Source organism: Scatophagus argus, chromosome 14 (assembly GCF_020382885.2).
Source record: "Scatophagus argus isolate fScaArg1 chromosome 14, fScaArg1.pri, whole genome shotgun sequence".
NCBI classification, from domain to species: Eukaryota; Metazoa; Chordata; class Actinopteri; family Scatophagidae; genus Scatophagus; species Scatophagus argus.
The window spans coordinates 13,759,226-13,781,334 of NC_058506.1; the positions used below are offsets into that span (position 1 = coordinate 13,759,226).

Below are 22,109 nucleotides of genomic sequence, written 5' to 3' on the forward strand. Positions count from 1 at the left end.
AAAATAGCTAAAATAGCTAATAGCTAATAGCTAAAAAAAACACCGTGGTCCTTTTGGGATGAGGGTGTGTGACAACAACTGAGGGTCATAAAGGTGATTTTCCAGTACCAGATTACATTATCAGAGGGTAAAAGCTATATTATATATCCATACAATTAGTAACAAGTCAATGTCAGTACCAAAACCTATAGTGAGTCATTTTCGTCATTTTCGTCCTTAGTACCCAGCTGCAGTGTTAGCTTCGTTTGGCGTTGGTGTGTGTTACACTTTCACTTTCAGGTCTTGCCAATCTGATTTTTTTTTCCGTTAAGAGGAATGTAGGATGCCATTCAAAAGATAAGCAACATATTTTGTATCAGTCACTACCACACTACCACAAAAAAATGTTGTTTGGACATGTAGCAGCAGACGATACCCTTACTAGAAAAGAGACATATTGAAGGTTTAACTAGTGTATTTATTCAGATGTTAAAGGTTTCTTCAGTCACCAGAATAACATCCATAATTAATGTTTTGCCAGTGACTTTGAAAAACAAAATGATCTGGAAATACCTAAGTTATATTTGCCACAAAACACATTAATTTTTTCTCATTTTTCCTGTAAGGACTTTTTTGTAAATTTTAAAAAAAACAAAACAAACAAACCTAACACTCATAGTGAAAGAGTTTTTCTGGTGTTTATGGGGCATCAGTTTTTGTGGTTCATCAGTGAACTGACATTTTACTCTTATTTATGTTCCTCATTATCAGATTCATTCCACAGCAACAGGTTAAACAAGTCCTGCATGACACTGCCCTTACTGTGAAGCACTGTGAAGCAGGTGTTGACACAATAATGATACAGTGTGCGGGACGGCAGGACAAGGTACAGCACTCTTTTAACTTGTATATACAAGCAATGCCTGAAAAATATCGGATTTTTATTACTTCATGCAGACTGTGATCAGAAATCATTATGCATTGTAATTGATTATTTTTCAGAAGAATGCTTTTAGTCAGCTGTCATACGCAAGACATAAAGTGCAAGTTTAAAGAGCTAAGATGAAACTTAAATCTTTACGGAGAGATAAATGACTTTTTAAGGTGTTCACATATTTATTTGAAATTTGAATGTGATTTGAACAGTTATTGTGCTTATTTAGAGATATTTAAAGGCTGAGCGCAAGAATTTGATGGCAAGCCTGGGGAGAACTGCCACCATGCTTTTTGTTTATTTCGTTTTATGTCTGCAGTCCTGCTGGAATTACTTTTCTCCTTGCTGATAAAAGTCCATTTGAACCCAGTTTTCTCAGTTACAGATAAAAATGTATTTGGTCAAGACTAATTCCAGAATAAATTAAAGGGTCGCTAACTGATAAAGGTGATGAACCACTGAGTCAAGTAAATGTTTCTATCTTTGTCAGACTATACAACAGGTCGAAGTATGATGTCTTCCGGGTTGGCTGTGCTGTGTCTCCTGCTCCTGCACACTGGAGCTCAGGGCTTTGGGATATTACCAGGAAATTCTCTGAATCACCTGGAAATTACTGAGAAAGCAATTTTAAACACAACTGTGCAGGTGTGCCGCGCTTTGGCCCAAGCAGAGGGGACAGACTTCACTTTTCCTGTAAGAATTCCTTTTAATGAAGCTATTTAAACCAGAAATTGGTACATTCCTTTTCAGAATGTTTGTATGAATTGACATTGTGTGTGCAGGCACAACCATTCACTGCCGAGGGTGTTGCTGTAGCTTGCAATGCGGCAAAATCATCCAAGAATTTCCGCCAAGCCATTTTATTCATCATGTTGAGGAATATACGAGTGGACCTCCGTTACGCCCTTAATGCAAGCTTCCACTTTGATGAAGAAATGTTTGTCCAAGGACGGAAAATCATCGCTGAGGGAATACTGGCTGTCAAAGCAAGCAACAAGCAAGAGAATTTTGAGGCAGCCAGGCAGACACTGGGAGAGATTCTTCATCCTTTACAGGTATTAGTCATTCTCTAGCACTAATACTGATTATAACTCTTTTAAAATGTGCATAATTAACTTTCATATTCTTTTGTTAACTTGAAGGACTTCTACAGTCATAGTAACTGGGTGGAGCTGGGGAACAAAGCACCGAACTCCAATCTGCTCAGATCAGATACCAGCATTGGTAACATAGCAGGTAAAACTGTTATATGCTATTTGACTACACTGATCAGGAATGCAGATTAGATGTGATTGCTGAAAAGATATTTCATAATTGAAATGTTGATTTACACTCCCACAGAGGAAAGCAGGGCTACGTGTCGCAGCTGTGATGGACAGGACTGTAGGAACAACATCTTGGAGGACATCATAAATGAAAGAATACTCACCTCTGGATATTTTGGTGTTGTGCCTTTCGTCTCAACCAAACCAAAAGGTAAATGATTAATTCAACCAATAATGCCATAGCTTCATACTTTCAGCATTATGACCAGTAGTCAGTCAGAAGATTAAACAAACTAAGCCAAACACAAGAAGATTTAGATAAACATACAGATATGTTCTTGACTTTTCTCCTTTGTGGTTTACTGTAAGACTTACTTTCAACATTACAGTCCTTTTAAAACACATCTTACTGAACCTCACTTTTGGCTTTACGTGTTAGTAACAGTACAGCATTGTTTCAAGTGCATTGTACAGCATGTCCTGTTAACAAGAACGCACATATACTATCAGTTGACCTAAGACGCACAGTTGCTAAAACCAGTTTTATCAAAGCTGCTCAGTGGGACGGTCTGCCAAAGCCTGGCTGGAAAGCTTTCATCTCATTTCAGAGCTTCCTTGTTTCTACATCTCTTTTCCTCTTCATACCGTATTTCTTTTTCTTCAGCTGCTCTCTTTTTAATTCAAGTGCCTCATTCTCCTTCTGCACATGCATTGTTAGGAGTGCATCGTTTTTTGCACTGAATTATGGAACCGGGGGTAGACCCCTGATAAGTCTTTTGGGACTTTTGGCCTTCCTTGCATATTCTTTTATCATTGATATGGTTTTGTTATCTTTTATGTGCTATTAAATAAAATAATTCTATAAAATATGGGCAAGTACATAATTGCTTGTTATATGTCTAATTAAACAAAACAAAACAAAGATGTCTTACTAGATGATTATTTTCCCTCACGCTCTTTGTTTGACAGGAAAATGCAGCCACGGAGGAGCAGTTGATCAAACAAGTACCATCGAGCCTAAAGGTGGCATCAACAAAGACACTTTCGACTCCAGCCATGGACACCTCCACACTGATGCAGCAAATCTGGCCATAGCTGCAACCAGTGAACTACTGGAGGACATTCGAGGGGCTGCTGGCGACAGACCGTTTTTACAGTAAGAAACACTTTCTGCATGTTTCTATTATGTTCCGTAAAGAGGTAACTCAACGTTTTTTCATGTCTTTGTTTTATCTCTCTCTCGCTGCATCCTGCAGGATGATGGGAATCACCAAGGGATCCAGTAAAGCTCTTTGTTTTGTGATTGACACGACAGCAAGCATGTCTGATGACATTGCAACAGTGAAGAGCGTCACTTCCTCTATAATCGACAGTGAAGTGGGAACAGACAACGAGCCCTCGCTTTACATTCTTGTACCTTTCAATGATCCAGGTAGGTGCATTAGGATGCTCAAATTATGTCTTTGTTTGTAAAAAGATACTCATTAAAAAACAACTATCATCTATTTGCTTCATTGCACATTGTGAAACGCTTCCAATGGAAGTGAATAAGCAGATTTTCACACAAAACAATTTTGTTTGTCCTGTCTCCACCTACACCCCAGATTTTGGGCCACAGATAAGAACCACAGACGCAGAAGTCTTCAAGAATGTTATTAATTCATTATCAGCATCAGGAGGAGGAGATCAGGAGGAAATGAGTCTTTCAGGGCTTCAGGTGCTGTGATGTGTGACTTTTATTACTTCAAAATCTGACCCAAAAAGCTTGTTGATATGGAAACTGTTTCAACTTAAAGCTATTTCTTCCTCATGTAGCTGGCTCTGACTGGCGCTCCTCCAAATTCTGAGATCTTCCTCTTCACAGACGCGCCTGCTAAAGACAAACACCTGAAAAGCACAGTGGTCGCACTCATAGAGCGCACCCAAACAGTGGTGAGTATCTGAACTATGTAGGTGAACAAAATAATATTCAATATAAAATACCTTTTTACTTTTTGTCTTTATTTCTAAATATGCTTTTGAATTTTTTCATCACACCTGAGAAAAACAAAAGCACTCCGGGCTAGAGACACTGTGGATCACATTAGTTGAGTCCAGCTACAGTTTTCATAATCCATTAATTGTTTTGGAGCATTTTAAGACAAAAGTATCTTGCTTTTCAAATGTGAGTATTTCCTGGTTTCTTTAGTCGTTTTGACCATAAATTAAACAGGTCTGACTTTTAGACTAATAAATAATATATAGAAAAATTAATGCCAGTGCTTGCTGGTTTTCTTCATGCTTTTACTTGCATTAATGGTCACCATAGACCTCTTTGATTTGATTAATTTAGCTTTCTTTGACCCTTTTTTTTCAATCCAGGTGAACTTCATGATTTCTAGCACAACGATGGTCAATCGTAGGAGACGGAGGGATGACAGACAGCTGCAACAGAGCAGGATCTCATCATCGGATGCCCAGCTGTACCGAGACCTGGCTCAGACTTCAGGAGGTCTAGCTATTGAAGTGACGAAGAGTGAGCTGCCAGAGGCTGTCAGCATCGTAACACAGTCCTCCGTCTCCTCGCTGGTAATACCACAAAGATCTGACTACAACTTAGTCGACTGAAATAGTTCAGCTGTGTCACCTGTTTAATGCGATCTCCAGGTGACCTTTCTGCAGGCAGCCCGGAACCCAGGAAAGGCTGATAATTTCTCATTTAGAGTTGATGAAACTGTGACAGACCTTAAAGTCTACATTACAGGGCGCTCCGTCACCTTCACCCTCATCAGCCCCACAGGTAATATTACCTCTTCTCTTTATGACCACTTCACTTAAGGCTTCCTTTGTATTATTGTAGCACCAGTACATCATTATGTCAGTTCTGAGTAATCATAATACAACAGCAGAACAAAGGCTGTCTGCACCTCATTTTAAATACTACCTGCAGTACATCTGATTATGTTAAAAAATACATTTCTGAAACCATTTCCTACCAGCCTGCTTTTTTTTTTGGTTTTATTGTTTGAAGGTGAATCTCAGCAAAGCACTGACACGACAGGATCATTGATCACTACCTCCAAGACAGTGGGAAACTTTATGACTCTGCAGCTCAAAATACAAGGTGGACTATGGGAAATAAGAATGGTGTCAACTAATCCCTACACCTTGAAGGTCATAGGTGAGAACCTCACGGTTTCTTTAATATTGCAAAAGGAATATTACAGAACAAGGGGCTGAGGGGGGGTGATAAGGTGCTGTAGGACAAAAGGGTTTTTGGTCCACTAGGGCATTTTTCAGAATAATGAGCCATCGGAACAACATACACACCCCCCCAATGGCCGTAGACTTTTTGCTGCTTCATTATTTTGTTTGAAAGCTTAAGCTCTTGGGTTTCCTGACAAAAGGCAAATTATTAAACAACAGCTCTCACACTTTGACTTCTAATAGTACAAATCACAGGATAATTTATTGATGAATGATAACAAATGAAATTCAAGATTTGTCAGCAGTAGTAACCCATTTCATTTGTAAAATGCTTAAAATGCTAGACAACTCCAGTGTGGTGTTTCAGCTTGGTTTAACTGTATAAGAGAAAAACATGGCTGTCATTGTATGCACACCTGTTCAACCTAAAAGTGCAGTGCAAAAGTGCAAGACTGCAGCTACACAGTTAAGAACAGGGACAGAAACTTCATTTCATTTATCCTTTTTTTCCCCATTTTTTGTAAACCGCAGGTCAGAGTCCTATTGACTTCTTGTTTGACTTTGTGGAGGCATCACAGGGCCCATTTCAGGGATTCGATGCTCTTGACACACGTCCCAGAACTGGTAAACCGTTTGGTTGTGAATTTGATGATATGCTGATGTAACATCATCGACTCTGATGTGATGAAGTTTCTTTTTCTTTAAAGGTGTCAAAGGTAACTTACTGGTGTCTTTAACTGGGAGTGACACCGCCACCGTGACAGAAGTTGCTCTGGTTGAACTGTTGGGGTCGGAGGAGATTATAGGATTAGCAGAACCACAGGAGAATGGAAACTTCTTAGTTCGGGTTGACAGGATACCTTCAGTTGAGTTTGTGGTGCGGGTGAAGGGGCGGACTGATGGTGTTAACCCGAGAACTTCAGTTGTCTTTCAAAGACAGTCACCCACCAGCTTCAGATCCTCCAATGTGACAATTACTGTGAGTACTCATCCAGACCATCACATCACATCAAACAGCAACTACAGGTTTAAATACTTCATACATAACACTAAAACCACTGACTCTTGTCCTATTCCCTCTTCATAAAGGCTGACTCGGACAGCATCTTGGTACCAGGGACGCCTTTCTCTGTGCCCTTCTCTGTGATGACCAATGGAACAGGGGGAAACTTCACCATCCGAACCACCAACAATCGACTTTTTGAATCAACATCTCCAACCAGTTTGTTTCTGGAAAATGGAGAAAGTGCTAATGGCACAGTGACGCTCTCAGCACCTCTTAACACTCCGTCGGGTACTGACGTCACCCTGACCATTGAGGCAGAGGCTCCGGGAGGCCAAGATACAAACTATGTCGTGCTGCGTTTCTCCATTGTCAACACGGTAATGCTCTCATTGAAGAATTAGATTTCTTGATAAAATTTGTACTCTCTGACAGGTCTGTATATTTATTTTCCTGGAAAAAATATGTAATTCATAATGAGGTATGCTAGTAATTAACTGAACTTGGACCAATTTGTTAGTAGCTGATATTATCCAATTTCCTTCTTCTCATAGGTGACCGATTTCACTAAGCCAAAGTGTGAGCAGCTCAGCCTGCAGGCCAACTGCTCTGAAAACTGCAGCTTGTCCACGTGGATGCTTTCTGTCCGTGTGACTGATGGGGATGAAGGGACGGGTGTCGACCGGGTTAGCCTCAAACAGGGCAACGGTACCATGAACACTAGCCTGGTCGCTGGCAACGAGAACATAACGCTCGTGACCTACAGTGCGTCTTGTTGTGCGCCTGATGTGGAGCTGCTGGTTGTGGACCGGGTGGGTAATGTAGACACCTGTTTCTTCACTATCCGGGAAAGTTCACCAGCCGCTATCTCGTTTTCCACCAGAGTCACACAGATGCCTCTTTTTGGCCTAAGCATAGTGGTGTTAGGGCTCCATATACTGACAGATCTGGGAATCCAGTGACCCCAAGTTAATATTGTAAATAGTTAAATCTGCATCAATCTATACATTAACTTTAAACTGACTATGTGCACTGTGAGAAGGCTTGCCAAACCCACAAACTTTAAGCTGCTTTAGCTCAATGTTTCACTGTGAATCACTTTTTTATGATTCAGTATTGATCGATAATTGATCGTTTATTGTTTTTCTTTTTTGTGTAAAGACTCAGACTCGGCTCAGGCTCAGGTTGGAGTATTATTGACTGTTAAAAAGTTAAAAAGAAAATTCTCCCTCTTTATTCGCCTTCTGACTCTGCTGATTGTTTGTGTGTCGATGCTTTGAAAGTAGTTATGCAATGTCTAAAAGGATGCAGGAGAGGAGACAGGATAGCCAAAGTGGGCTGAATACTCTCAGTTATTCAGGTGAGGAAACACTATGGCCTTGGGTTTCCACACAGGCCAGTGGATCCTCACAGACTGGAATAGTTAAAGATGAGTCGGCCACTTTTTAGCTTCTCACGTGAAGGATTAACAGCACTTTGAGGTGGCAGGTGCTCATTTCTCACCATGAGCAATGAAAGTAAAAAGGAAATGACGTGTTTTAACAACAGACAGAAGAGGAAGACTTTTTTAAAAAACATTGTTTTTATTGTCGTTATAATGTGCCTAATGTATAATCCTTTACAGAACACAAAACGTTTTGCTTTTCACATTTTGCTACAAGTTCAACAATTTTTCTCCTTTTTCTTTAACACTATTTACATTTTGAAAATTTTCAGAGAGATGTAATAAATAAACTGGTCAGTTTGTGAGGCAAAAACATGTGTTGAGAAGTGTATGTTTTAATGTGGTATGTGTGTGTGTGTGTATTACTAAATAGGTTAGGGAGTTTGTAGTTGCACTTTTCTGGCATTCGATTTTTGCTACTTGTCGTTTACTAGCGCTAACCCAACTTGCTCGTGTCCCTCTAACCCTCAGCTCCCCAACTCCACTTTTGCACTCTTCTCATTCTTTACAAATCACTGTAAAGGTGGGAATATATTCAACTATTTTTGCATTAAAGGTACATTATGTTAAAACTGGAATGTGGATTGTGTATACTCACCCACAAAACAATCACATGAGTTATTGATGTAATTTGTTGAAATCTGTTTGCACTTACATTGGCCACATTCATGTTTTCACACAATGGTACCTTTAAAGGGGCAACGATATTAACGAATTTTGAAGAGTGGTCTATTGTGAATGTAAGGGAAATATTTTCCTGTAATAACTGTGATTCTGAAAGTCAGACCAGTTTGATGCACATCAGTCAGTGCCATTGGTGTACTGGGAAAGCTTATTCTCCAAGTCACAGATTCTCTTCTCCTGAGACAAAACTGTGGCCTTCAGATTCTGAATCTCTTCCAACAACCTCTCAAGCAACTGAGGCTGGACAGTAGAAGAGTAGAGAGGAAAAGGAACAAATGGAAACAGAAGAGGAAAGGGGGAAAAGACAGTGACAGGGAGGGTGAAATTAAAGATGAAGAAAAAGAGGAAAAATAGGTCAAGGACAGTGAGCAACTAGGAAAAATAAACCAAAACAAAGAAGGGAGCTTTGAAAAAAAAAAGTTGTGGGTCGGTTCATATAGAAGAGAGAAACAGAAACACATTAAACAGAGAGACAGAAGTTTGTAGGAGTAGTGATGAATTAAGATTACAGGCTGCAAAGCTAAAGAAAGTCATTATTTTCTATTGAAAATAATGACTTTCTCTGACTGTGCTATACAGTTAGATACGTCATATTATGCCATATATCAAATGCAGTATGACAAACAGTGGTTTTCATACTGGATAAACTTAATGTGAACATGGAACAACAGACAGAATATAACAGAATATAATGCAGGCCACAACTCACCGGCAGACTGTTGGTTTCCAAAGTGGACATGCTGCGTCGGGTGCCAGGTCTGGAGTCCAGAATGTTCTTCTTCGCCACTTTGAGCTCTCGACTCTTAGGCGGCACGTAGCCATCCCTCATGGATACCAGAATTGGATCTTCATCACGACCATCCAGCCACTCTTCAGGCTCCATGGCGGGCTCAGGCCCTGCTGTATCCGGGTACAAGTCATCCTGGAAGAGGTCCGACTGTGCAAAAGGTGCAAAAAAAAGAGAGATAGGAGTGTTTTTGTTTTATTTTTGTACTGTACAGTGGTCACAATTGCAGGGTTATCAGTCAAATTTGTTCTTTTCGTCTTTTTTTAGAGGATGAGTGGAAGATAAGAAGGAAGGAGCAGAGAGGGAAATGAAAGCAAACAAAACAACAAGATTCAGAAGACAAATAAGTCTTAAAGGGCAGATTCTGAATTACAATCATTCAAAAGTCCAGCTTTGAAGAAAGTATTAGATCATTTACTTGAGTAAAAGCAAAAACACAGCTGTATAAAAATGCTCCATTAAGAGTATTACAAGCATAGCTCCTGTATTTAAACTATTACTTCAGTAAAAGCACAGAAGTATCATCAACAAAATGAACTTAAAAGTACATTTAGCAAAAGTACTCGTGCAGAACGCTTCCCGTCAATGTTACACTATATCTGGTAGTTTAACATATGACGATAAATCACATGCATCACATACGTATATGCACATACTGGAAATACTGGACACATGCTGGAAATGGGTTTCCATTATTTGCTATGAAGTAGCAGAAAATGCAAACACTCTACCAGCTGGTTACCTTCCACCTCTGTGTCAAAAACTCAGTGGGTGAGTTGGGCTTACTTTTCTGGGCACTGTCATTGTGATGGGCTCACACTTCTTGTCAAGGAGCTTGAATAACCTAAGAGGACAAGTGAAGAGATGCAACAGAGGAGAGAAGACACCCGTCAGTGACGCTGTTGTTACACATCTGTGTGTCACTTCACACTTTTGCAAGCGTACTTTTGTAAGGTTTGTAAGCGTAAAGTCTAAAATAAAATTATGCAGTCTGAGATCATCGTCAGAGTTGCAAAATAGATGACTTATCCATCATTGGATATTTGTGACATGAATGAAGGAGTATTAAATAAAGAACAGTAAGTGAGATAATCTCATATTTGGATTTCAAATCTTTTCTGACTTGATTTGAATATGGATCGGATTATTTAGTGCTCACAACGCAAGACTGTTTGACTACCTCTGCAGTTACCACCGTTGCCACGCTATTACGTGACATCAGTCTCAAAATTGGACTTGCCACCTTTGAGTGACATCTGCAGCACTTGCATCCCATCAAACAGTGGCGTACAGCTATAACGTTGGGTAATTTATTACATGATCAGTATCTCACCTTGCGATCTCACATTTGGTGACGTCCACACCTCTCTTGGGCATGAACCCCATCCCTCTCTGGGGCTCCTTACTGCTGAAGGTGTTGAGGTAGTGGACGTATGGTGGCTCGTCTGTGATCTCAAAGTAACGAACACTGCTGTCCCCCTACAAACAAACACAAATAACACACATATTAAACATGCCAAAACCTGCCTTTCATTATTAAGCCTGCAAATAGAATCTTCAAAATAATATAAATGATAAAATAATCTGCACACATTTCTAAACATATATTAGGACAGTACATTTATAAACATGATTTGAATCAATAAACCAATCTATCAGTACCTTTCCACAGAGGTAGACCATGTTTGCATCTGCATCATAATATGGTAACAACACTCCATTGCTCGTGTCCAGCTCCAGCAGTGCAATAGGCTCCTCAAAGTTCGTCTGTGGGGAGTAAAGACAATGAAGGAAGCCTACAAGTCGTGGTGCAACTGCATGCAGGTGGAGATATTTTTCGATGTGCACGACCAGCATGTGAAATCTGAAAGAACTGTTTGTTACCGGGTCCCAAAGTCCGAGCTCTCTCTGGCTCATCCTGGTGAACCCTGTGGTGAAGATGTTTCCATCTCTGGTGAAGATGGCTCTCATTGGCCGGATCCCTTCGTGTGGAGCCAAACGTTCCTGTTGGTCAGCGGAGGGACAGACGTCACTACATGGACAAGTCCTTTGTTAATCTTTTTTACCCTTTCAGTAGTTTCAGCTGACAGCGTGGATTTCTTTGCTTAAGCTTCACAGAAATTAAATGATTTCTCTGTCTTGTGTGTTTTCCTCTCCAGAACTGAACGTCTTGTTAATATTAACACTGTTTTTGGATTGAAGGAATAGGTCAACATTTAGCGAAATATGCTTAGTAGACTTGAGGACTGTTAGATGAGACGCTCAGAACCTCTCTCATATGTGTTACCTTATGTGTTAGCTTACTATAGCATAAACACTGGCTCTGTTTAAAGGTAACAACAAAATCTGCCACCTTTAAACAGAGCCAGTATAGCATAAATACTGGCTGGCTTAAAGGTAACAACAAAATCTGCCTACTGGCGCTTCTAAAGCTCAAAGGTTAACACTTTATATTCGATTTCATTATATGCACACAACAAAGGAAGTTACATCTACCAGCCAAGAAATAGTCCAGAAAATATGGAAAATGGTGATTTTTACACTTCAGTTTTTCAGTTTTTTCTGAAAAGAGGTAATTTTTTTCTTCTGGTCTTATATGATATACATGTAAATTATTGTTATAGAGATGGTGGTGTGACTGCATTAGAATGAATTACACTGAGATGAATACATTTATTAGTAGTTTCAAGTCACTCACCGCAACCACTTCCCTCTTGCGGGGGTCGCAGACACGCAGGCGTCGGTCCTTACAGGTGGTGCAAAACAGGCTGCCGTTTCGGTTCCAGCTGATGCTGTAGATGAGGTCTGGGTGGTCGTCCATAGAAATGAGGGGCTCACCTGTCCCCACGTTCCAAATTATGATCAGGTTGTCACTGCCTGGAAGAGGAGAAGAAGATGGACGTCTGAGTGTACTCACACTTACCACTGTTAAATAAATCCAAAAGGAAACTTGTGTGTGTCATACCCGCAGTGAGTAGTATGTTGCGTGCCGTGGGGTGCCAGCTGACAATGCCGACACGTTTTGAGTGTCCCTCCAGGACCACGACTGGATCCGAGAGGGGGCGGGTCAGGGAGTGGTCTGGGATTTGCCACACCTGGAGAGGAAGGATGAAGGAAAATCAGGGCAGCCCATGTAATTCTGTATGTGATGTTACACAGGAAGTTGAAATAAAAACCATTTCATCCTTTTAATCAGCCTGGGGACCATAGGACTGCTATTTTGTTGTGTTTTGTATGCTTCTATAAAATTTGTTGAGGTATCTGTGACTATTTATAAATTAAATTACAACTTCAATATAATGTGAACAATTTCCTGTTAAGTCTGTAAAAACACACATTTCACGTGTTTGGTATTCTGTCGTATATCAAGGTTTCTCAATAACTCCAGGCCCACAACTTTCCTTTGTCATTTTACTGGCACTGGCTGACACAGAAATTAATTTCTGTTGCTTCATAGTCAGGATGACAACCGATGACAAACATCCTCCAATTTGAACACCAGTGTGGAACCCAAATAGGCTGCTTACTAATCTTGCCCAAAAAAGCTGAGAGGCCTTTGATTAACACTTGTTCATATCTGTAGATTCAGCTTGCCGGGCTGAGCCACGAGTTCAGGAATACTGATATCAAGAGTAGAGATTCCCTCTGCACGACCAAGTCCCCTAAGAAAGCTCTGACTTGCCACTAAAAACAAAGTATGCAATAGCAATAAGTTTAGGTTTGTGTTCAACTGTTCTAATCATATTTTTGGTAAACTGCTTGTTAAATGCTGTTACAAAGCCTTCCCTCCACTGTGGGGAATACATACACAATGCATGGAAAGTCCTTTAATTTTACTTTGTTTTGTTGCCAATCGCATTTTAAAAAGACCCCTTGTGTAATTTCTATGTGACTGCAGAACGTTAACTGTCCTGTGGTGGTTTGAATATACAAATTAATTATACAAAAAAAAACGATTCCAAAGACATGACTGCCCCCTAACCAATGGTAGCCACAAGCCCGACCAAAGCATTTGCATGTTACATACTGACATGAACAACAGCAAAGTTCCTGATGGAGTACTCAGGGTGGTGCGACAAAAAACACACACAACACAACACAACACAACACTGGCCCAAGAAAACACATTTCAGGAATGGCTGGAAATTGTCTAGCAGTTTTTTTTTGTTGTTGTTGTTGTTTATGTTTTTTTTAGATATATAATACACACTGGGTGGTAAACTGATCCACACATGCTCAAGACGACACACAGATTCACACACACTGTTAGCCACACACACACACACTCTAATGAACATTTTTATATGACACAATGATCCGTTCTCTTTGAGCTGAAGAGAATGACATCACAGTTATGGCTTTTCTGTTCCACAGTGGCAACACTGCCAAATCTGGACAGCTGCAGTTCCCTGTCTGTGAATTGGGATGTAAACACACACACACACACACACACACGCACACACGCACACAAAGGCAAACACACAGCACTCAAACAGCAGCTGTTGCCATCACAGAAGCAGCGATTCAATCACTCGATTGCTCCGAGATTCCTGTGATACCGTTGTGAACGAATGTGGGCAAATGTGACAACTGTGGAGAAGCACAGACACACGCTGAGTCAACAGGCATGTTGTCAGCATACAAACAAAAAATGTTATCACTGACACATGCTGACACACTTCACATACCTCACATTTTCACACACACACAAAGCTGTGTACTTCATCTCTGTCTATTCTATGTTATCATATAACATAATACATTGTGTATTTTCCACTAACAGCAGCTTAGGGCAGCTGTTTCCTAGTTTTATTACCATTACAAAAGAGGAAAAGGTGTGTGGATTAGAGCTGAGACATTGCTGTGGTTGAATAAACGATTAGTTAATCAACAGCATCTATTTTGGTGAGCAATTAATCATTTCTGTCATTTTAAAAGCAAAATCTGCAGAAAATGTGCCTGCTCACACTCTTCCCATGTGTGGATTTTCTGCTTTTCCCAAAACAAAATGTCTTTATGTTTTGGACTGTTGGTCAGACAAACAAAATATTTTGTGCTCTGAGAAACTGTGATGGACATTTAAGACCCAATAAATTGAATTGATTAATTGAGCAAATTATATGTGGTTTAAAAGATAAAGAAAATAAGTGTTAGACACAGCCCTAATCTAGATCACCAATCCTCCTTATTTGTGTCAGTGGAGCAGCTCATCACTCACTCACATCCCAGACTCTAAACCTGATTCTCATTTCCTGCTTTGTGTGTTAATTCTTGGCTGTCGTGGGTCAGTCATTCCTTGTTCAACACTGTGAGCAATTTGTCATTCAGCTTTACAAATTACAGTAAATGCTATTTGCATGTTGTCACGTAATGAGTTTAGTTTCAGTATCTTCATACACTCTTGTCCTGCAGGCCAGCGACCCCTGCTGACTGAACTCAGTCATGACATCCGGGCCACAGATGCCTGCAGCTTGTCACTGCCATCTTCCAAAGCTTCTGTTGTCTGTGTTCAGCCCACAGCTCCAACAGTCACTTCCCATCATATTTAAATTCAACCTTTGCTTATTAGGTTTTATCCAAGTTAAAAGCGGTGTGGATAGAAGATTATCTAGGTGTGAGGGGGAGCAGAACATCACAGACCGATGGTAATTATTTCATTATTTAACTTATAACTTTTCTCCACATCCTGCATGTATATAACCTGCATGTGCCTGAGAGGATTTCTGATGTGATGAAAGAACCCGGACTGCACCTCAAACACTTCATATTAAGTATCATTAAACAGAGAACGGACAGACAGAAGATGCACTGTACAAGAAAAAAATTATCCATCTGTTCCAAGCCCCCCCACACACAGACACTGATAAATTACTACTTCTTTTATCCTCTACCTGACTTTCACACACACACACACACACACACACACATACACACACACACGCACAGACATGCACAGACAGGCAGACATAGAGATAAGAGAGATAAGACGTAAACAGGGTGATTGATTGATGATGATTAGCAGATGCCTTACAGTGACAAGGTTTGTTGCTGATTCTTCTGACTGACATGTCAAGGGCAAAATCTTGTGAGCATACTGATGAAGAGGTGGAGATGACGCAGGACAGGTGGGCGGACAGTCAGACAGGTAGACACACTGATGCCTTGACTGATTCACTTCACTCATTTAAATGAGAGGCGGACATGACGAGCTCAGGAAGGGACGACCTCCATGACTGTCGTCTGAGTCACTGAGCAACAAACTCTTGCTTCTCTCTTCCGCTCAGAACACACACACACACACACACACTCACTCATTACCATCGCAGTACAGTCCTCCGAGCAGCTGGCCAGGATGTTGTCGTCATGAGGACACCAGTCGATATCGAGGACGGGTCCAGAGTGGCCAATCACCAGCGGGTAGTTTTTGTCCACACGACCTGTCTGCAATACACAAGAAAAGGAAGTAAGAAACAACAGTAAGCAATGATTCGAAGGCCAAAATATATTTAAAAAATACTGAATGTTGATACCTTTTAAACCCACACAGGCCACAAGTAAAGTGCTCGGAAAAAGAATGGAAATTTTAAAAACCACAATGCATTAACAACTGGACAGACTCCATATGATGATGAATATATACCATGAAACAATTGAAACATGTTGTCTACCTTGTGGTGAGATTTTTGTTTTAAAGAATATGTTGAAACAGTCACTGAAAAGCTGTTGTGACAACCATGGATTTATCCTGCTGGCAGGTCATGGAGTCAGGCATGCAGGCTTTTCCATTAAGTGCAGACTGTACATGGCAGATTTGTTATTTAGGAATATGCACCACATGAGCAGAGTCTAAACTAAAACAATAGGTGTTAAAAATGACATTTTGACACACGGTTTCTCTACAAGTGAGGCAATATGCAATAATGTAGAACATTATTATTGATTTTTGGGACTGCAGAGAAGCTGCCCACTTTGGCTGGTTGGAAAACATTTTCAGTTCCACATGGTGACAGACACCCCAATGTGAATGTTCTGGTAGGACTGAGTCTAGAAGAGGGTGCTCCCATCACAGCAGAGTAATTACCCCACAGTTTAGGACTCTATGATAAGACAAATCAGCAGTGTTACTACTCTGACTTTGTGGACACTGACGACCAACATCCAGTGTTTTCTTTTGAAAGGATCTCTGACCTACGTAAGACCAAATGTGTCAGTCGAAACCTTCAACAGGCAGTCAAAACCTTTCAAAACAAAATTCCTGCGGCTTCAAGGTAGACAGACATTTTACTATGACACAAAGCAAAACGAGCATAGCACCTCTATTTTTTTCCATGTTTGCCTGTTCCTATCTTCTGAACATGTGTATCAGCTTTTCAGATATCAGCCCCTCCACACACACACACACACACAACACACACCCCAGGAGAGGTGTATTTATAGCTGAGCGACGAGGCGTTGAAAGGGGAGTTTTTCTTGTGGCCTGTTGGGGACCCGAAGGGGGGAGATGGAGGATATGGAGCATGTTGGTGTGTATTAATAGCATGTCTGCCCACCATGACTCCAGTATATAATCACATCCATTTCCCAGTCTGTGTGTTACTCTGTGCCTTCTTGCTCTTTGTCACTAACCACCACTGCTGACATGCTAATGAATCTCAGCAGCGATGACCTTGTTATGAAATTTCTAAATTATTTAACTCAGAGAGTAAAAAATTCATTCCACTCCAATTATAACAGTACCATAACTCTCACGTGTTGCTTAAAAAATAGACGTTATTTACAGGCTCCGGATACCAAAATTTGATCATATTTTCTGACTGAAGTCCATTCTCGTAATGCTGAACTGTGATTGGCAGTTGGTGTTAGCAGTCTGCTGAGTGCAGGCGTCTTGCAGGTCAACTAAACTGCTGCTGACCTGGTCAGTTACAGCAGCACCGGCAGCTATTTGGACAGTTACAGACAGACTATGAAACTTGCCACAAAACTTAATCATTTTACATGTAATAACTAAAAGCATTACTGCAGTATTGTTGAATCAATCTCAGTAGATTTTGTTCTAATTATATCAAACCAAAACTCACTGATTAGCTATGTTAGCTTTTAAAATGTCACACATGAAGCACCGGTGATATATTTCCCTATGATAGCAACTCTGGATTAGCACACACAAGTTTAGTTTTGTCTTTCTGATGTTCATAGTTTATTTTAAGGTGATGCTGTTATCATCATGAGGCTCCACACCACGCTGAAGCATGGCAGCATTAAAAGTCTGATCTGTCTTGGCCTGTTGCTTTTCCTGTCGCCATGTTTCTGTTTTAGCAAATGTGGCATCCTTTAAAAAACATGACAGCTAGAAGCAAATATTGAATCCTATAAAAATCTAACTATTGGACTAAAACAGGGGCTGTTTCTAAAAGCAGTGGTTGCTTTCAACAGCTTTAAAACTGCTGTAGCAACCTGAAAGCTGCTGTTCTCCGGTCTACATTTGCCTTGCATTTACTTCAAAGAAATCATTTGACCCCAGTTGTGTGTCAAAAGTTTTGTGAATCCTTTTCTTCCCCCTCCCAGTTACAGCCTGCTGATTATGTCATGCAAAAACATAGATCCTGTTGCACCTACTTATAGCTGAACACCAGGCCTACAGAAGTTACTGAGATGAACCTCCAAACAGGACTAATGGTTCTTCAAGAAATCTGAAGCCAGTGTGCATCACCAGTGCTGAGAAGTGACATGACTTTTTTATTAGCTTTGATATCAAGTATTTCATTTTGGAGAAACCTCATTTTGGAACAATACACAGAGATACAAAGATCTGAATTAGGTATTCAGCATGACACCACCACGTAAGACTTTGAACCATGTTAATAAGCTTCTTCAGTGACAGACAAACAAGAACACTGAACTCATGGACAGTCTGTTGTTTTTTCACTTTCCCCTTGTTGACCTTACTGACCTTGGAGAGGGGCAGAACCAGGAAAGCTCCTCCTCCGCTGGATTCAACGATGACCGCCAGGAACTTTGGGTTGACGGCGCAGAAGGAGCTGTCCCACGTCACCTTGGAAACACGGATGTCATCGTAACCGTGCTCAGCCTTAACCGCCTGGCCAAAGACGTGGCGAAACTTACTCTGCCGCACAATGCTGCGACTCATGGCTGAGGCGAGTAGATAAAGGCAGGCAGGGCGACGTAAAGATGAAGACACGAGAGATGGGAGAGGATGAACAGAGAGTGAAGAGGAAGTAAGAATTGAGAAAAGGAAGAAGAGGAAGAAGAGGGGATGGAGAAAGGAGAAAAGAGTGTCAGAATAAGGACAGAAAAGGAGATACAAAAACAGAATAAGACAAGTGATAAAATGTTGTTGAAAAGATTGTCCAGAACAAAAATTCAGAAAATACAAGTATAACAGTAAAAAAAAAACCTCTTCCTGATCTATAAAGGGCTTGAACAGTTTGTAACTGAGGCAGGTTGTTGAATAGTTACTGCTTAACAGTAACTATCACTTATTGTGTTGCTATGGGCAACTTTCTGCTGCTGCCGTCGTCTTGAATCTTAAGATGACTCAGAAACTTGATGGTGCTTTCAGACTTGTTTTGTTGAAAAAGACAGCACAGTTGGTTCACCTCTGATATTTACTTTATTCAGACTGACACTCCCATAAAGCAGATAAAAGATTCTGTCTTTGTCATCTATGTCATGCTGAATTTCTTCTTTTGTTCTCTATTACAAGCCTACTGTCCATTTACATCCAGCAATACATTTAAATGGATGCCTTTAAAATGGCGCTGAAATCACATTTTCTCAATCAGCTTCTTTGCTACTAGTGATGGGACAGTTTTGGTTATATTGCTAGTGACATGTATGCAGTTTTTTTTTTCTTCTCTTTATTTATTCTTTTCAATGATTTGAAATGAGTTGGACTCAGTTAAAAAATACATCACATATTTCTATGGACCAATCAGAATTTTCAGAGTTTTAACTCAGAGTCTGATGACACTTTAAAGGTCTTTACCAACGTCACCGTCAGCCAAATTTGATCGACCCACAGAGAGATGGATTTTTTTTAACCTCAATGCTGCTCATTGTCGGCCATTAGAGTTTTCAGAGGCCTTGAACAACCTCGTTTCTCTGATTAAGTCGTTTTTAGGCCGTTTGTTGACAGACAACTTGCTGCTCTACAGCTGTCCCAGACATCAGGCCAGACGGACTGTAATCCCCCGAAACACAGGAGATATTCTGTAACAGCCCCTGCCATCAGTGTAGATATTAATAGTTGATTGTCCAACCAAATACTATGTGACAGCCAAACATCAAAGACGAGCACTAAGACACATAGAACAGATAAAAGGCTGAGAGAGAACTTAATATATAACAAAGATAGTGTGAAGAACAGCAGTTACATTCACTCACACCCACGTGACACAATCCCTAAGAGAATATGTAGTTTAAAATGTATCTAAGGTACACGCCCTGATTGTGCCGGCTTACATAAGGCCAACACTAAAAACCCAAATCTAGAAGTAGGCCTGCGTCAGTCCCTGAAGACATCTGATGAATGCCTCAGAGGTCTTCCTTTTGTATAGTGGATGATCATAAACTCAAACTGCCTGTCTTTTCATGATAAAATAAAACTATAAAAAGCACCAGCTGAAGCCAGGGTCCAGTTCTTTTTCTGCGGAAATTTGTCAACTATATCAAGCCTGCAATGAAGTGGACAGAAAGTGACCCAAATCCTGCTGTCATCACAACTTTTAAGTGTTGATGTCTGACTTTCACACAGGAATATTCTTCATTTATTTCCAAAGTGAACCTAAGGACTGTGGGATACACAACCAGGCTGATGAGAGGACAGAAGCTCCCTGTTATCAAGAGATTTACATACCAGCAACCGCTTCAGGCAGGCCAGCCAGCTGCGGGGCATTTCGGGGCAAACACAATATCACACCATTTTTTAAATCCCTACTGTGTCACAGACTTGTTGACAATATTTTAATTACTTTTATCCATTTAGCTGTCAGGATAATATACAAAAGAAGAAGAAGAGACTCTCATGCTCCCTGCGGTCATAACCCCACAGCATGAATCAAAAGTACACTTAAAAACTGTTATTGTTTATTATTGATATCTGATTTGAACACAAAAACGCCTTCACCATGATTTGATGTTAAGAGAAGGCTTGAGAAACAGACAAATCTGCCTGTACTTAAGGAACAAAATAATCTTGAAGCTAAAAGAAATTGAATGCTGTGTCAAGAAAAAGCTGCTCAACTGAAATGAGATAAATAAAGTTTAAGCAGAGCAGATCTCGTTTAACAGTCTTACACGCTTTGCGAAACTGCAAGCAGAAATATGCGATGCTATTTAAAGTAAATTGGCGGAAAACCTCCGGAATGCTCCTTTAATTCTGCCTCAGGTTGATGAGATAGCACTCCTGTGTCGCGCTTGGCACGGCCCGGAGAGCCGAGACAGAGTGAAAGAATGACACTGCCACTTTCCTAATATAGACATGACAAACTGCACTGTCCCACCCGGGCCGGCAGCTCCTCCCACCCTGATCCTAAATAGTCCCAGAATGAAGGCAGCGCACTTTATGGCGCTCAACTGCTAATGAGCGGACCGTGAATTTAAAGTGCCAAATGCGCACAGCAGACACAAACACGCAAAACACAACAACACGGGGCACAGGAGGTGTGAGGGAGGGAGGGAGGGAGGGAGGGAGGGAAGCTGTAATGTACAGCGTGCTCCTAAACGTAACCCACAGCTGCCATGCAAGACTCATGACCCGCTCCGTCCACAGTGGGGATCAGTGGACAATCACACTGTCTCTTTTCAACGGTGGGGACGCGCTCCCTCCTGTCCAGCAGTGCAGTAAAGAAGCTGCCGCACCTCTCACCCCACTGCAGCACCGACAGCGACACACACATTAGGAAGGACGGTCTCACCTCAGGTATTGGGGAGACCCCTCTTCCCTGGACAGCTCTCACGGTTTCTGTCGTACAGCCTGCTGCTACGCCTCCTCCTCCTCCTTCTGATGAACTTATTCCTTTGAGCTGATATTCCGGTTTGTTGGAGTCGGTGCGGACTCTTTCTGAGGAGGCGTACTGGACAACTGCGTGACGCTCCTCAGCAGGGGGAGAGAGAGAGAGAGAGAGAGAGAGGGGAGAGTACCAGGGCAGTGCAGGGGGGAGAGGAGGGTGTGGGTGGGTGCCGTCTATTTTGGAACAGGCTCTGTCAGGACAGGGAAACGTGACGCGCGCCGGGTGCAGGGGGCCAGCGCGTGCCCGGGGGTCAGCGTCACAACTTGTGCGCCCTGACAGACCAGGTGTGACTTGAAGGATTGGTGGAAATTAAACAGGTGATGCCTACCTGGTGATGCCTTCAAGTGCTCCACAAGTTTTGTATGGCCACGAGGTGAATGCTGAAGGTGAACCATGGAGTAAGCTACACTACACACACACACACACACACACACACACACACACACACACACACACACACACACACACACTTAAGATCAAGACATTTGACCCCAAGAAGAAAACTTTCAGAACCTAATCTAACCTAAAAACCTTCACAAGTCGTGGGATTTTAGATTTTATTTTTTCACATTTTCTTTATTTATTGCATAAGCCAAATTTCCAACAGAAATAATGCCACTTCCTGACCAGATGTTACAGAAGTGAAATGCTGCAATATGCTTCAGGTTTTATTTATTCAATTAATTTATTTACTTACTTACAAAAGTAACGCAATACGAAACAAACATGTATAAGATAAGATATACCTGTATAGGACAGCTACAGATAAGGAGTGAACTGTGTCCAGGTGTATTT

The 22,109-nt window shown here is 41.1% G+C and overlaps 2 protein-coding genes across 4 annotated transcripts; one reads left to right on the forward strand and one right to left on the reverse strand.

Annotated features, from left to right (window-relative positions):
* The first annotated feature begins 512 nt into the window (after positions 1–512).
* LOC124070800 (von Willebrand factor A domain-containing protein 7-like) lies at positions 513–8,124 on the forward strand. The gene is made up of 16 exons (XM_046411038.1): positions 513–865; positions 1,404–1,606; positions 1,696–1,968; positions 2,056–2,149; positions 2,255–2,389; positions 3,148–3,334; positions 3,435–3,610; positions 3,783–3,895; positions 3,994–4,110; positions 4,540–4,746; positions 4,825–4,957; positions 5,189–5,338; positions 5,896–5,988; positions 6,072–6,343; positions 6,454–6,747; positions 6,922–8,124. Exons 2-16 carry the CDS (start codon positions 1,424–1,426, stop codon positions 7,327–7,329), a joined length of 2,835 nt encoding a protein of 944 aa, XP_046266994.1. The 5' UTR covers positions 513–865; positions 1,404–1,423; the 3' UTR covers positions 7,330–8,124.
* coro6 (coronin 6) lies at positions 7,931–21,591 on the reverse strand. 3 transcript variants are annotated; one of them, XM_046411039.1, is made up of 11 exons: positions 21,219–21,591; positions 18,233–18,432; positions 15,601–15,723; positions 12,248–12,377; positions 11,981–12,159; positions 11,167–11,286; positions 10,945–11,049; positions 10,616–10,761; positions 10,069–10,126; positions 9,205–9,432; positions 7,931–8,867 (listed from the first exon to the last, which is right to left on the reverse strand). In XM_046411039.1, exons 2-11 carry the CDS (start codon positions 18,428–18,430, stop codon positions 8,613–8,615), a joined length of 1,542 nt encoding a protein of 513 aa, XP_046266995.1. In that variant the 5' UTR covers positions 18,431–18,432; positions 21,219–21,591; the 3' UTR covers positions 7,931–8,612. The 3 variants fall into 3 exon arrangements, with proteins under 3 accessions (XP_046266995.1, XP_046266996.1, XP_046266997.1); XM_046411040.1 differs by having other exon boundaries at positions 7,931–8,899; positions 21,219–21,590; XM_046411041.1 differs by having other exon boundaries at positions 7,931–8,735; positions 21,219–21,588.
* Positions 21,592–22,109: the final 518 nt, after the last annotated feature.

Coding starts and splice junctions, on each gene's coding strand:
- coro6 (XM_046411039.1), bottom strand. CDS start 18,430: ATGAGTCGCAGCATTGTGCGGCAGAGTAAGTTTCGCCACGTCTTTGGC. Junction 12,378..15,600: donor CGGAGGACTGTACTGCGATG/GTAATGAGTGAG, acceptor CTTCCTCTCCAG/GTGTGGCAAATCCCAGACCA. Junction 12,160..12,247: donor CAACATACTACTCACTGCGG/GTATGACACACA, acceptor CTCCTCTTCCAG/GCAGTGACAACCTGATCATA.
- LOC124070800 (XM_046411038.1), top strand. CDS start 1,424: ATGATGTCTTCCGGGTTGGCTGTGCTGTGTCTCCTGCTCCTGCACACT. Junction 3,335..3,434: donor GGCGACAGACCGTTTTTACA/GTAAGAAACACT, acceptor TGCATCCTGCAG/GATGATGGGAATCACCAAGG. Junction 4,747..4,824: donor AGTCCTCCGTCTCCTCGCTG/GTAATACCACAA, acceptor TGCGATCTCCAG/GTGACCTTTCTGCAGGCAGC.